At 41.4% G+C, this 14,426-nt stretch overlaps 1 protein-coding gene across 1 annotated transcript in view; it reads left to right on the forward strand.

Moving 5' to 3' along the window:
• The first annotated feature begins 1,141 nt into the window (after positions 1 to 1,141).
• TMEM65 (transmembrane protein 65) overlaps positions 1,142 to 14,426 on the forward strand; it is a 43,746-nt gene continuing 30,461 nt past the window's right edge. The window contains exon 1 of the mRNA XM_061123245.1: positions 1,142 to 1,441. Within this exon, the coding sequence (XP_060979228.1) occupies positions 1,147 to 1,441 (295 nt within the window). The 5' untranslated portion in view covers positions 1,142 to 1,146. The remainder of the gene's footprint in view (positions 1,442 to 14,426) is intronic.

Below are 14,426 nucleotides of genomic sequence, written 5' to 3' on the forward strand. Positions count from 1 at the left end.
CACCTGGAAAGGTCTGCGATATTCCTGCCTTGGGCTCCAGCATTAACAATCTGCAAAGTGCTTGCATCAAAACGGGGAAAAGTGTTCTCAGTGTCAAGGTCTCAAAGACTTCTTGGGAAGGGGTAGACATGACTTCGCCTTCCCTTTACAGTTTCCAGAGATCGGGGTCCGGCGGAAGCCTGGGTGTGCGGTGACTTGGCAAACGGCGCGGCTTGAGCGCTTCAATCACCCAAAAGCTGAGCAGCGCTGTGGTGAGGCCCGTGCCAAGCGAAGGAGGCCACACGCTGGACCATCATTCAGAACCAGCCTCAGATACAGGTATGACGCTAGGGCGGGCCGGGTGGCAGTCGGACTACCCAGCCCAGCGAGGGGCTCAAGGCTCTTCTTCCGTACCCCCCAGTCTGGACTCAAACGTGGTGGAGGCCAGGGCCGGCAGCCACGGCCCTCTGGGCACCTTCACGCACCGGACGGCTGGAGGACGCGCGTGCACTCGCCTCACGCGGGAGAGCGCGCGCGGCCCGCGAGCCTGCGCACTGCGCCTGCGCGACACCGCCCCCTACCCGCCCCTTTCCTTCGCCCCGCCCCGTTACCCCGTACCCTGCCGCTAGGGGTAGCGGCGGCGGCTGGGGCCCGAGAGCGCGGCTGCTTTGAGGCAGACGTGAGGAGTGAGGACTAGCGCCGGCCAGAGGGTGGGAAAACCGGCGGTAAGGGAGGGCGGTGCCGGAGAAGGGCGGCGCGTGGCTGACTCATCCCTGTGGAAGATAAGACTGACAGCCGCAAACCCTTGCCGAACCCGCCCGCCCGCCCGCCCGCGCTGCTCCGGGTCGGCTGGGAGGCGCCCGGCCGCGCCGCCCTCCGCCCGCCAGCCAGTCTTCTCCGGGAGCGCTCTCCCGGCCCGGCCGCCTCAGAGAAAGTTTTCGTCGTCGGGAGGGACCGGAGGCGCCGCGGGCCTTCGGGGAAGGGAAGGAGGACGCAAGAGGAGGCTCCTGCCGCGCGGGCCCGGGAAGTGCATGGTGCCCGGCGCCTCGGCCGCCTGTCGGGAGGACGTCGGGGCGGGGTCGGGCTGAGGCCAGCTCCTTCTTTCCCGCGACCTCGTCAGAAATCGCCCTCCCGGACTGCCGCGGGGTCCCCGCTCCTCAGCCCGCCATGTCCCGGCTGCTGCCGCTGCTGAGGAGCCGGACCGCGCGCAGCCTGAGGCCGGGCCCGGCCGCCGTCGCCGCCGCGCCCCGCCCGCCCTCCTGGTGCTGCTGCGGGCGGGGGCTGCTGGCGCTCGCGGCCCCGGGCGGCCCCCGGGCGCTGGGCACCCACCCCAAGAAGGAGCCCATGGAGGCGCTGAACACGGCGCAGGGCGCGCGCGACTTCATCTACAGCCTGCACTCCAGCGAGAGGAGCTGCCTGCTCAAGGAGCTGCACCGCTTCGAGTCCATCGCCATCGCCCAAGGTAAGGGGGACCCGAGGCGGGCGATCCCGGGGGCCCGGCGCCCTCTCTTCCCCCGCCCGCATCTCGGCCTGGGCCCCTGGCCGCCGCTCCCCTCGCCTTCCTGGCCTTGTGCCTGGGACTTTGGAGGAGGGGAACTTTCCGCCTCCTGAGTGCCCTCGGGGCAGGTAGGACAGGCGCGGATAGTGCCAGGCAGCCGGGGCCAACGCTTGGCTGGTTCCTCCCCAGCCTCAGAATCGGAGCTCAGCCCCAGTTACCAACAGACGAGGACCCGATTTTCTTTAGATTTGCCGTGTTCACCGCCCCCCACCCCCCACCCCAGTCCTCCTGTCCCCTAGCTCCTGCTGCTTTTCCTGGGAACGTGCAGCCGTGCAGGTGGCTAAGCCGACAGGCAGGAGGAAACTTTGTTGAATGGTTATCAAAAGAAGATGTGTGGGTTCGAAAGAAGGGATGTTGCTTCTTAAGGCAGAGATACTCTCAGCTGCCTGTTTGCACACACCTCCAGTTGTATTCATCTGAACAGCCGAAGGAAACATTTTCCTGGGAAATGGAAAGAGTGGAGTAGACCAGCAATAGCACATACAGACTGGCAAGTCAGTCCGTCATAGGTTTGGTGCTGCCCAAGTTAAACTCCCCTTTCTGTTGTTTCCCCAGAGGATGAAAGGATGCAGTAGATAGGAAGGTATTTTTTTCTGGAAATCTGTGACTCTACAATAAAAAGCAGACTTCTGCTCAAAAATAATCTGGAATGGTGAAAACCAAGCTATTTTTAAGCTAACATGTTAAAAGAGGATATTTTTAAAACCAGTGCAGAATGCTGGTAGGTCAGAATTTGAGTCCAAGTGAAAAAGCTAAAAAGTCAGAAAACCAGAAGAGGTGAAAGGGACCAGTGATCAATCATTCATTCTTAAAATACCTTTGCCATTTAAATACCCTAATACAGACAAAATACATTGCTGCTGTTTTATATTACATTCTGGTGTGTTTGAAAGTTGTGGTTTTTTCCCCTAAATTTACGCCTCCCTTCCTTCAGGGTTGGTACGTAAATAAACATTCCATAGATTCCTTACGTTAAGAGCCCATTTATTTGGAAAAAGACGTTTCATTTGCCAGAGCCACTTGAAAGTGCTTCTTTGACCTGTGGATAGGAATGAAGGAAAGAATTATGTACCTCATAAGCATGATTTTTCTATACTACTTTTTCAGAAACTTTTTGTTAGTTGGGCCTTTAACTGCTTTATTTTCCTCAGTTCAGGGAATTGTGGAACAATTTATGGTATTGGATCATTCCAGACATTGTCTACCCACAGTGCTTCTATAGGAAAAATGTGACATCCCAATCAATTCGATTACTCAATATGTAATCATGATACTATATGAAGTCATAATCAGATATTAGCATATTTGTAAGCTATATGTGCACTCAGTGTGGTTTTAAAATAATCATTTCCGAAAATGTGACCATTGGAAAAAACTGTAAAGACATCCATGCCAGAGCATTAGTTTTAGGAATCTTTCTCCATGGACAAGACTGTTTGAATGCACATTTGGCCTTTTCTAAGTAATTTCTTAGAAATTCTGCATTAACATTGTTTCAAGATTGGAGGGCCTTCTTAATATGACTTTATGACAGTTCATGAAAAGCATGTACTGTGATACACATGGATAAATTTTACCTTATACCTTATTGTTGTAGCACATGCCAATAGTATTGTGGTAGGAATGCTACATTTTCCAGTGAAGATAATGCTTTAAAATTTAACATGGTTTTAAGTATTCTGGAAAGGACCTATAAATTTCAGTCAATGGAGATCAGTTAGTGCCAAACTTAATAATATGTAAGTTACCTGAGAGAGAAATTGGTAATTTAAATTGTGTTTGTTAGCGCCTTCTTAGCGCAGTGGGCAGCGCGTCAGTCTCAAATTGTGTTTGTTCAAGATAAACAAGCAAGGATATAGGAAACAATGTAGTAGTCAAATGCTTATTTGACTTATAAGCTAAACAATTGTAAAGTTTAAGTCAACTAATTTTACCAGTGTTGATGACTAAATTAGTGCCCTTTGACTCATGTGACATTTATTGATGATGATGCTTTAATTTTTAATATAGTCTTAATACTAATACAGTTTTCAATATCAGTCAGTGCATATAGTTTTGAGGGAGATAGCTGGGATCATAACTAGTAAATTACCCTATTCATTAACCATTTAAGGTAAAGAGATTTCTTATGTCAAGAATGCATACAGCTCAATCCATTGCTGAAATAAATTTTTTCCTCAATCAAATGAAAAATTGTCATGTTTTTCTTTTATTGTTGCTTTTTGAGTGTTTTTAAATACTCAGCCTGTGTTTTAAATGTGTGTGTACTAAGTGCACTTTCTAATGAAATAAATCATTAAAAGAGCTGTTTCTTATAATAGGAAATCTTATATGTTCTTGGAAAGCGTGTGCTTGCATGATCTAATGTAGTGTTTTGGATTTGGTGTGGAAACATTACAGGAAAACGTCTATGCTTTGAAATGGAAGTGGGGTCTACTGGTGAAATTTGTCACATTTGTCCTTATCTTTCTTATGTGTTTATCAGTAGGCAATTGATACAGTCTGTGGCAAGATAAAGCCTTAGAATCAATTTGTAATAGATAAAACAGACTTTGTGGGATGTCTTGTTAAGTAAGATATTGTGATTTTTAAATTACAAACTGATTTCCTCCCTAGTTTTAAAAAAGTAGATGTTATGTTCTCAACTTATCTGTTCAACCTGCTTTCTTCCAGAAAGAGTCCATATTCTTCTGACAGTACATTGTTGTGCTGATATTATTACTATTGCCTTTTAATTTTATCTGAGCTTTTTAAAACCAAATTTGTTTTCAAATTTCTGCAATTATTATTTCTATTTGTAATTATTTTTAAAAACGTTTAAAATATCAATTTGGTTTTTCAAGAATGAGCAGGATTCACTGGATTAGTTATACATTGCTATACAACAAATTACCTCAAAACATAGTGGCTTAAAACAAATATGTATTTCACATGGTTTCTGAGGATTAGGAGTCCTGAGGCAGCTTATGGGGTTATTTCTGGCTCAAGGTCTCTCATGAAGTGTTAATCAAGTTTTCAGCTGGGGCTGCATCATCTGAAGTCTTGACTGGGGCTGGAAGAACCAGTTCCAAGAATACTCGCTTACATAGCTGTTGGCTAGAAGTCTCAGTTCCTTGCCACATGGGTGTCTCCATAGTACTGTCTGACTGTTTCAAGACATGGCAGCTGGCTTCTTCCAGAATGAGTGATTAGAGAGAGACCTAAGCTGGAAGCCACAGTGATTCATAACCCAGTCTTAGAAGAGCTAGTCCATCCTTTTTTGCCCTAATCGTACATTGTGGAAAGATACTATATAGGATGTGAATACCAGGAGGTGGAAATAATTGGGGTCATCTTGGAGGCTGCCTTGCATGCTTATTAACTTGTTGTAATTAATGATCATTGGAGAATTACACAGAAAAGTAAGAGCTGGCTTTTGGGGAGGCACAAAGAAAGACGTGATTTGAAAAAAGGAGCTTCTTAGGAAAATTTTTTTTTTTAATGTGTACTTATTTTAAAAATGAGATTATATATAAATATATATATATGTATACAAATAAACAATGTTTTGAGGGGAACAGGGCAGTGTTTTTTTTAATCAATCTTAGATCCTAATCAACTTGCACTTTTTTGTTTCTCTGTATAAGTGGTAATTGTATATGTTTAAAAAATTTTTTTTAACCACTTATCTGCATTCATATAGATATCTCATATAATTCTAAAGTTAATCTTGTAGTTCTCCACCTTTGTGATTATTTACTTAAGGTATGATAAGGAGTTTTGTTTTGAGAACTTGTCATATAGCATACTTAGAATACATAAAAACAAATATGACTTTTCCTGGAGTTCAAATCCACTAGGGATCTTGGACTCTTAACAAGAGTATTCCCATTTTTGTCAACCCTTTGTATAGGATTATATAAGAAAGTAGCGAAGCTGTTAAGCTGTTGGCCTCTGGGATGAATTGAAGATAATCTTGGCTTTTGCTCAGAGAGAATAGGAAAGAGGGCAAGAAAACATTTCATACTCCAGTTTAACATTTGTGAATAAAGATATTTCAGTGCCTTAGTTGAAACAGTAAAAGAAAGTAAAAGAACAACCGGACCTCCAAGAGGAGAACAGATGAGAATATGAAATGTGGATTGAATCAAGAGGAGTGAGTCATCTCTAATAAGCTGGGAACTTCTGTATCTTGGCCCTGGATAAGTAAATGAAGCTTTGTTACAATCAGTTATTTTTCCAGTGTGGAAGAAACCTGATTATAGCAGTATATTCCAACAACCTTAATTACAAATAGTTTTAGAGTTAATGAGCATATTAGAGTAGCCTTATAACTAGGGTTTCTGCCTAGAAAACAGATAACATAAATAGGTTTCCTTCCATTGTAAAATGGATATATTCTATTAACCATCTTTAATCATCATTTAGCATATAACTTGAGCTCTAGAGTTATTTGTGACATAAAACAGTGACCATTGCATTATATCTCATGGTTTTATGGATCAGGAATATAGGCAGGGCTCAGCTGGGTGATTTGTCTCTTTCATGCAGTATCTGTGGGGGTCACGTAGTAAACAGCTGGCAGATGAGCTAGTTACAGGACCCAAGATGGCTTCACTCACTTGTCCGGCACTTTGTTGGACATGACTGGGAGTTTGGGCTCACATGGAACTACTGACCAGTGTAGATGCGCTTGATTTTACCAGCATGACAGTTTTAAAATGAATCAGGACTCCCAGAGAAAGTGTTCCAAGAGAGCTGAGTGGAAGTGGCAAGACTTTGTATCAGTTTCCTATTGCTGCTGTAACAAATTACCACAAATATAGTGACTTAAAAGGACACAAATTCATTCTGTTGGAGTTTTGTGCTAAGCCAAAATTAGACTTAAGGGGCTGAAATAAAAGGATTACCGATGTTCTGTCCTCCTAGAGGCCCTAGTGGGGAACCTGGTCCTGGTTTCGTCCAGTTTTTGGCACGTGTTCTTCCTGCTCACATTAATCTCTGCTTCAGCGGCCACATCATTGACCTTTTTACCTGTCTCTTATAAGGGCCGTTGTGATTACATTTAGCACTGACCTGGGTTATTCAGGATAATCTTTCTCTCTCAAAATCCTTAACTTAGTCACATCTGCAAACTCTCCTGTGAACACAGGTTGAAGGATTAGAATGTGGACATATGGTGGGGGATAATATTATTCAGCCAACCACAGATTTATGACCTAGCCTTGGAAGCCCCCAAATGTCATTTCTGCTGCATGCTATTGATCAAGCAAATTGCTAAGGCCAATGTAGATTCAAGGGAAGGAAAATTAGGAGGGAATATGCTGGGAGGGATTGGGGGCAGGAGGAGAAGGGGACAGCAGAGGATGAGATGGCTGGATGGCATCACCGACTCGATGGACATGAGTTTGAGTAAACTCTGGGAGTTGGTGATGGACGGGGAGGCCTGGTGTGATGCAGTCCATGGGGTCACAAAGAGTTGGATATGACTGAGCGACTGAACTGAACTGATTCTGTGTAGTAACCATAACTGATAACTGTAGTCTGTTCCTTTTTCTCAGTACATGTAAAAATTAATCGTTTCTGTTAGAAATTTTGTATTGCATCATTCTTTATTAATGCATACCAGTAACATTGAATTTTTGTTTAAGACTTTTGAACATTCTGAGTGCCAGTGTAGTGACAGTGATTCCTTTGATTGATATATATTAATATATTGATTTATATATATATATATATAGAGAGAGAGAGAGACAGATATACAAGACCTTTCCTCTATATCAGAATTTCTCAACGTTGGCAGTATTGACATTTTGGACTGAATAATTCTTTGTTATGGGGGTTGTCCTTCACATAGGATATTTAGCAGCATCCCTGTCTTCTAGCCACTAGATGCCAATAGCCCCCTCCACCCTCCTCACCCCAAGTTTTGTGAACCAAAAATGTCTCTAGATATTGCCAACTGTCCCTGGAGGAGACATTGAACGGGAGGAAGGGGAGGAATTTAGCAAAATAAAACCAGTCTGATCAATGGCCGTTGCTTCATATGAAATGCTGTATTTCATATAAATATATAAATAGAAAAGACGATTTTTCTTCACTCTTTGTCCCTGTCTCTCCCCTTTTCCTATCATCCATTGATACTTGCTATTTTCAATATATTCTCTTTGATTCTAGCTCATTTCCTTCATTTTACATTTATTTTTCTATGGATAAGGACAGAAGAGTAATTCCTCACCTCTCTATCAGACTCTTTGGGGCTTCCCAGGTGGATCAGTGGTAAAGAATCTGCCTGCAGTGCAGGAGACTCAAGAGATGTGGGTTTGATCCCTAGGTTGGGAAGATTCCCTGGAATAGGGAATGGCAACCACTCCAGTCTTCTTGCTTGGAAATTCCATAGAGGAGCCTGGTGGGCTACAGTATGTGGAGTCGCAGAGTCAGGCACGACTCAGCGGCTGAGCACATGTTCCCTGTCAGACTCTTCACCTCATTATTATAAATGAGCTCTGCAATAGCTGTTTTCCTTGATTGTGATGTCCTTTCACTTCTAAGTTCTTAACTAAATTCTGAGTTAGACACTTAGAAAATAGGGCTTCCAGATAAGTCAAACACTGCTATAGTTGAATTCACCACTAGTTTGGTGGTGGTCCTCTCAGTAGTGACTATTTGCTTACTTTTTATAGTAATTGTGACAAGTAAATTTTTATAAACAAATTTGTAGATAGGGAAATCAAAATAATATAAAGTCTGCAGTGTTATAGGGTCATCCAAAGGGTCAGGCAGAACTAATGATAATGGATGACCTTGAAAGTTAGGGATGATCTGTTATTGAACCACTATTAACGGTGACTGTTTTAGTTTTTCTAAAAACAGTGATGAGTTTGCGTAACTATACTTTTTTTCTGGTTTTCTTTGGTATGTGAGAGTATAAAGCTAACTGGAACAAATAGGGGCTAAATTCCTGAGTGCAGAGTTTATTAGCATTTTGCTAGTCAGCTGAATTAATTAGCGAAACTCTAGCCTTGTCCTTGACTCATAGGTTTATGTCTGCTCTAAGTTAATGAAAATAACCACGTGAAAGCAAGTAGTTACTTGTTAAAATATAATAATGTAGTTACCTGAAACCATCTGGTAAATGAGAGACTCTTCTACACAAAGGACTTTGCAGGTAGCAAAATGTCATTTCTCTTAACCTCTGAAATGTTTACTTTGACTATTTTTGATGGCAACATATCTGAACATACTGCATTTTTCTCTGCCTTAGTAAAGTATATTGGGCACAGTTTTGCTTCTACCAGATGTCAGAGTTTTTGTCTACTGTATTTTAATACAGTGATTCTCTTTGGGGCTACTTACTCCTATTTGTAGATGTACTAGTCATCACACTCAGCGCCTCCAGAACACTGTGCTGTTTCAGTTGGCTTGCTTTTCAGACTGTGTCATAGTGCTGGTGAAAGGTGTTGGATTTCTTGTGCCACTGTCCCATCCCATCTCCAGTGCCCTCAGACGATGCTACTATATTCTCATTCATCCCTTGTGGTTGTGGTAAACTTTTCTGCTATGTAAGGAGGTCTGCTTCTTGGCAGCTCTGTTACGGTTTCTAATGTCTGCTTTTTGTCACTATTCCATGGTGTTTTCTTCTTATTATTTTTCTTTCATTTTCTCTCTCTCTCTTCACCCTTAAGTTTTTCAGTAGGGCTTACTCTTTTTTTTTAAATTTATTTATTTTTTGCTTGAAGGATAAATGCTTCACCAGCCTGAATCAGCCACAGGTATACGTATGTCCCCCCCTGGAGCCTCTCTCCCGCTTCCCTCCCCACCCCACGACTCTCACTGGTTTGAGTTCCCTGAGTCAGACAGCAGATTACCATTGGCTGTTTATTTTACAGACGGTAATGTAGGTTTCTATGTTATTGTCGCCATCCATCCTACCCTCTCCTTCCCCACCCTCACCCCTTGTATCCAAGTCTGTTCTCTATGTCTGTGTTCCCATTGCTGCCCTGCAAATAATTTCATCAGTAGCCTCTTTCTAGATTCCATATATATATATGTTAATATACATTATTTGTTTTCTCCTTCTAACTTACCTCACTGTAGAAATCTTAGATGTTTCAGTGTCACAGACCACTACTCTCTCCTGTCTTTCCAGCTAGCTCATTGTGCCTATCACATTGTTACTGATCTTTGATTCTTCAGATCTCACACTGAAGATCTCGTATTTGTGCTAACATTATGATTATGGCCGTTCAAAGGATTGTTGTAAATCTGAAAGATACTTAGCTGAAGTTAGAATGATGTTCTTTACTTGGCTTAATTTAGATTTTCTTCTGAGTCTTAGTCTTCTTTCTGAGTCTTAGTATAGATTATTTAGGGCACTAGGTTATTAAAACATTTGTGATTTTAAAATAGCGTGATATTTTTGTAATATAGCTTCTGAATTTCTGTTGTATAATGGTTATTATATTTTATAGTAGACATCCCACTGCTCCCCTATTGCTGCTGCTAACACTATTTTCATTACATTACTTAGCAGTTACTGAATATTTGCTGTAGACGTACTGAGCTAATTAAGTGAGTTTTCATGTAATTATTCTGTTTACTTCTCTTGGAGAGAGAACGAATTATCTCCATTCTCTGGATTAAGATGCTGAGGCTAAGAGGAGCTTGCCCAAGATCCTTAAACCTGTGTGGCAGAGTAGAGTTTTTAGCTTAGTTTGTTTGACTCATAAAATCCCTGTTTTTATTATTGCACCTTTTGAGATATTCACAGGGATTTCCTGGTGGGTAAAGAATCCGCCTGCAATGCAAGAGACCGGGTTTTGATCCCTTGGTTGGGAAGATCCCCTGGAGAAGGAGATGGCAACCCACACCAGTATTTTTGCCTGGGAAATCCCACGGACAGAGGAACCTGGCAGGCAACAGTCCACGGTGTCACAAAAGTGTTGGACATGACTTAGGGACTAAATAACAATGACAACAGATATTCATATCTGGGATTTTTAACATGCTGGAAAAAAGATAACAATTCAAATGCTTGTGCTGGTAACATAACTTAGTCTACTTTTTATATGTTTGCATAATATACCCATTCAATACAAAAGCAAATATGGCATTGTTAGTTTTAAAATAAGGGAAATCAAAGCAAAGTCAGTGGGCAAAAAGTTTGTAAATTGTGGGAGGATTTTGAAAAAGTCAAAAAACTGGTATCTGGGACTTCCAACTGTCATAATAAATCTCTTAACTTTCAACTTCTACTGTAATTTTCCTTTAGATTTTTGAATGAGCTTTTAAAAAACATACCTAGCATACTGTTCAAAGAAAACCTTCCTAAACTTTGAAAATTTATTTATGTAACAAATACTTGTTAATCTCCTACCATATCATAAACATGGTACTGGATATTGGGGGTGCATCAGAGAATTAATTCAGGAAAATATTCTCATGAAACTTACATTTTTGCGAGCAGAAAGATATGAGAAATAAATAATAAAATAATTATAGATAGTGTGTGCTATTAGAAGTATAAACAGAAGGACCTTTTCTTAAAGGTGATCTAGGAAGGCTTTTGTTTAGGTAATATTTAAACTGAAAATAAAGGATTGAGAAGAAGCCATTCATTCAGACATAAAGGAAGAGCATTCTCAGAAGGAAAAGCAAGTATCAAGGAAGGGACCTGGAGTGTTGTAGAAATTGAAAGAAGGCAAACATGAGTGGAACTTAATGAACAAAGGGTATGGGATGAGATGTTGGTAGGCAGAAGCCAGATTAGTCAAGACCTTTCTGGGTGAACCATATGAAGGCCATTTAAACAGGAATGGAGTAATGGTATCTAAAGAGCCCTCTGGCTGCCAGGGTTGCAGTCAGACACGCTGAGTGACTGAGCACACTGGCTGCTGCAAATTAGAGGGCGCAAGGCACGAGCTGGGGGACCACGTAGGAGCTGTCCCAGTGGTCTAGGCTGGCAGCGTTGGTGGCTGAGACTAGGAGGCCATGGAAATGAAGAGGAAGAGACAGATTCCAAATAGACTTTTGAGAGTGATCTGATGGGACTTGCTGATGGGAAGGAAATTAAGGGAAAGGAAATAGTGAGTGATGACTTAGGTTTCTGACTATAGTGATTGAGTAAAACATGTTATTATTTACTGCAAGGGAGAAGACTGGGGAAAGAATAGATATGAAATTTTAGATACCTCTGTGAATATAAATGGAGATGTCAAGAGAGTAGGGGTGTGTGTGTGTGTGTGTGCGCGCGCGCGCTTGTGTGTATGTATGTATTTATACACTTAAATATAGAGCTCATTGAGGTTTAGGCCAAAGATGTAAGTGTAGGTGTCAACAGTTGTATATAGATGGAGGAGATCCAGGATAGAACTCTGAAAAACAGTGATGTTTGTTGGAAGGCAAGACGAAGATCAAGAGACATACATACACCTGTTGCCAATTCATGTTGATATATGGCAGAAGCCAGCACAATATTATAAAGCAGTTATCCTCTAATTAAAAATAAAGAAATTAAAAAGAATGAAAACTAGAGAGAGACTGAGGAATGTCTACAAAGTTAGGAAAAATAACAAGAATAGTGTATTCTAGAAGCTAAGTGAAGACGAGAGCATTTCAAGAAAGAGGGAATGATCTGATGCTTTAGATAGTTCAAGTAAGAGGAAGAGCGGTGAGGGGTGGGTGGTGGGGGTAAAGAAGGTTTATTGGATATAATAACTTGAAAGAGAGCGATGTATTTGTCAGTTTTGTAAGAAGTATGTGGAGAGAAGCTGGATTTTAGTTGACTGCGGCGGAGGGAGTGCCAACAAAGAAGGATTCAACTCTTTTTAAAGGGAACTTTGGACGTAGAGGGCAGGAGGTGTTGGGCAGTATCCTGAGTAGTACTGAGGTTATCTATCTCTTTCCCTATCAGTCAGGAGTCCGAAAGTAATTTAAACATATGTTACCAGTTTACTAATTTTTTACAGAGTCCTATGTAGAATTCTAGTTTATCAGAGAAAAATGTAATATCACTGGTAAGCAAAAGCATGCTCTTTTTAGCAGCATGGTGTAGAAAATATGCAGACCATTTAGCAAGTAATGTCTTTTCATTTCCTTTGGTAGGAAGCTTAGAGAAATCAGGAAGATGATTTGAAACTCCACTTTCAAATCAAAGTACCCAAGGACTAGGGAGAACATTTCTTTTCTTGGAATGTGGGACTTTGAGTGCTAAAACTGAATTAGTCTGAGGCAAAACCTACCCTAAGGGTGACAGTATTTTTGCCCTTTTCATAGATTAAGGCTTTGACTCACAGGAGAGATTGAAAAAGGGATTCAGATAGTTTCCTGTCCCTTCTGCAGCTTTTTCTTTCCTCTAGATCTGAACCACTGAACACTTTCTTAGGGCTCCCTCTGTTATCATTTGTGTCTGGTGGGATTTCTAGTGAAAGAACCTGCAGGAAGGTGCTGGCTCCCACAGAGTGTTCATACCCGAATCCTTTACAGCGACTCACTGACCATCAGTCTGCCTTCACCTGTTCCCTTACTATTCTAGCTGTCCTCTGCTTATGGTGTCCGGTTGCATCTGTCTCAGATAAACATGTGCTAACATCTCCTCTGTCCTTGCAGGGGCCTCTTCTCTTTTGATTTAGGCCCAGCTATTTGTTTTGTGACTTGAGTTCCCTTAAGGCTTAAAAATAAATTATAAATTTGAATTTAGTTTGACATTGTTTCTCTGTAAGGGTGGGAGCAATGCTCTTTGTAGCTCTCTGTATTCCACAGTGAAAACTAGAACCTGCTTCACCAAGGTTAATGTACATATAAAATCATCTGGGAATCTTACTGAAATACAAATGCTGTTTCAATAGATATGGGTTTGAACCTGAGTTCTGTGTTTCTGACAATTCTGTGTTTCTATGTTTCCCAGTGGTTCAGTGCTACAGGTCCAGGGGGGCAATATTTTGAGTAACAATAGAGCAAATGTTTTGTTTTTAAGGTGAGAAAGAGTTGAGGTCATGTAGATAAACTCAGGCATGCTTGCATTTTGAAAGGAAACAGGCAGGCAAACAGGTGCGAGAGCAATATTGTAAGATGTGGCATATTTTGTGAGCTGGCAAAATTTTATGTTTGTATGTGAGAAAGATCCTATGGTTTCAAAAACATTATTATAGCATTTTTAATACTCAAAAGGGTTTGTTAAGGACATTACAGAAAGTGTGCATTGTTAACACTGATTTTATAGTTATGCAGCAATCACTGAGTAATAAATGCTGTGTAATAGATTTATTCCTTGTTGCTCATCTCTTTTTCTTTTGCGTCATTACCTTGAATGTGCTGTTCATTGGTTAGTCTCATTTCTTCGGTAAACCATGCCCTCTGTCATACATTTTTTTTCTGCTTTTCATCAGCCTGTTCTTTCTGTATTTTCCCCACTCAATTTTATATTGCTTTCTTCTTTTTTTAAATTTTATATTACTTTTATTAAAACTTAGAAACAACCTCAAGTTTATAGAAAAGTTTTACATATAGTACAGTATAAGCTTTTTTTTTTTTTTTTTTATTCTTTCCCTCGAATCATTTGGGATAAATTACTGACATGATGCCCTGTCATTCCAGGTGCAGGGAAGGTTCCTTGGGAAGCAGTCTCTGAGAGAAAGCTTAACATGCAAGGAGTTTATTGGGAATGCTGTCTAAAATCCTCACCAGGAGGATACTTCAGTAGTTTAATATCATGAGCTATTTCATGCTATTAAAAATATGAAAGATAAAATGTAAGCTCTTTCAGACTTAGAAAAGAGTATGACAATTCCCCAAGGCATAGGAAAGATACTTGTTCCATACTGTAAGTTACATGATGAGACAGAGTGCTAGCACTGTTGAAGCAACTTTTGATCATTTAACTTTTTTTTTTAACAAGGAATAAAGCACTTTT

Source organism: Dama dama, chromosome 21, assembly GCF_033118175.1.
Source record: "Dama dama isolate Ldn47 chromosome 21, ASM3311817v1, whole genome shotgun sequence".
NCBI lineage: Eukaryota > Metazoa > Chordata > Mammalia > Artiodactyla > Cervidae > Dama > Dama dama.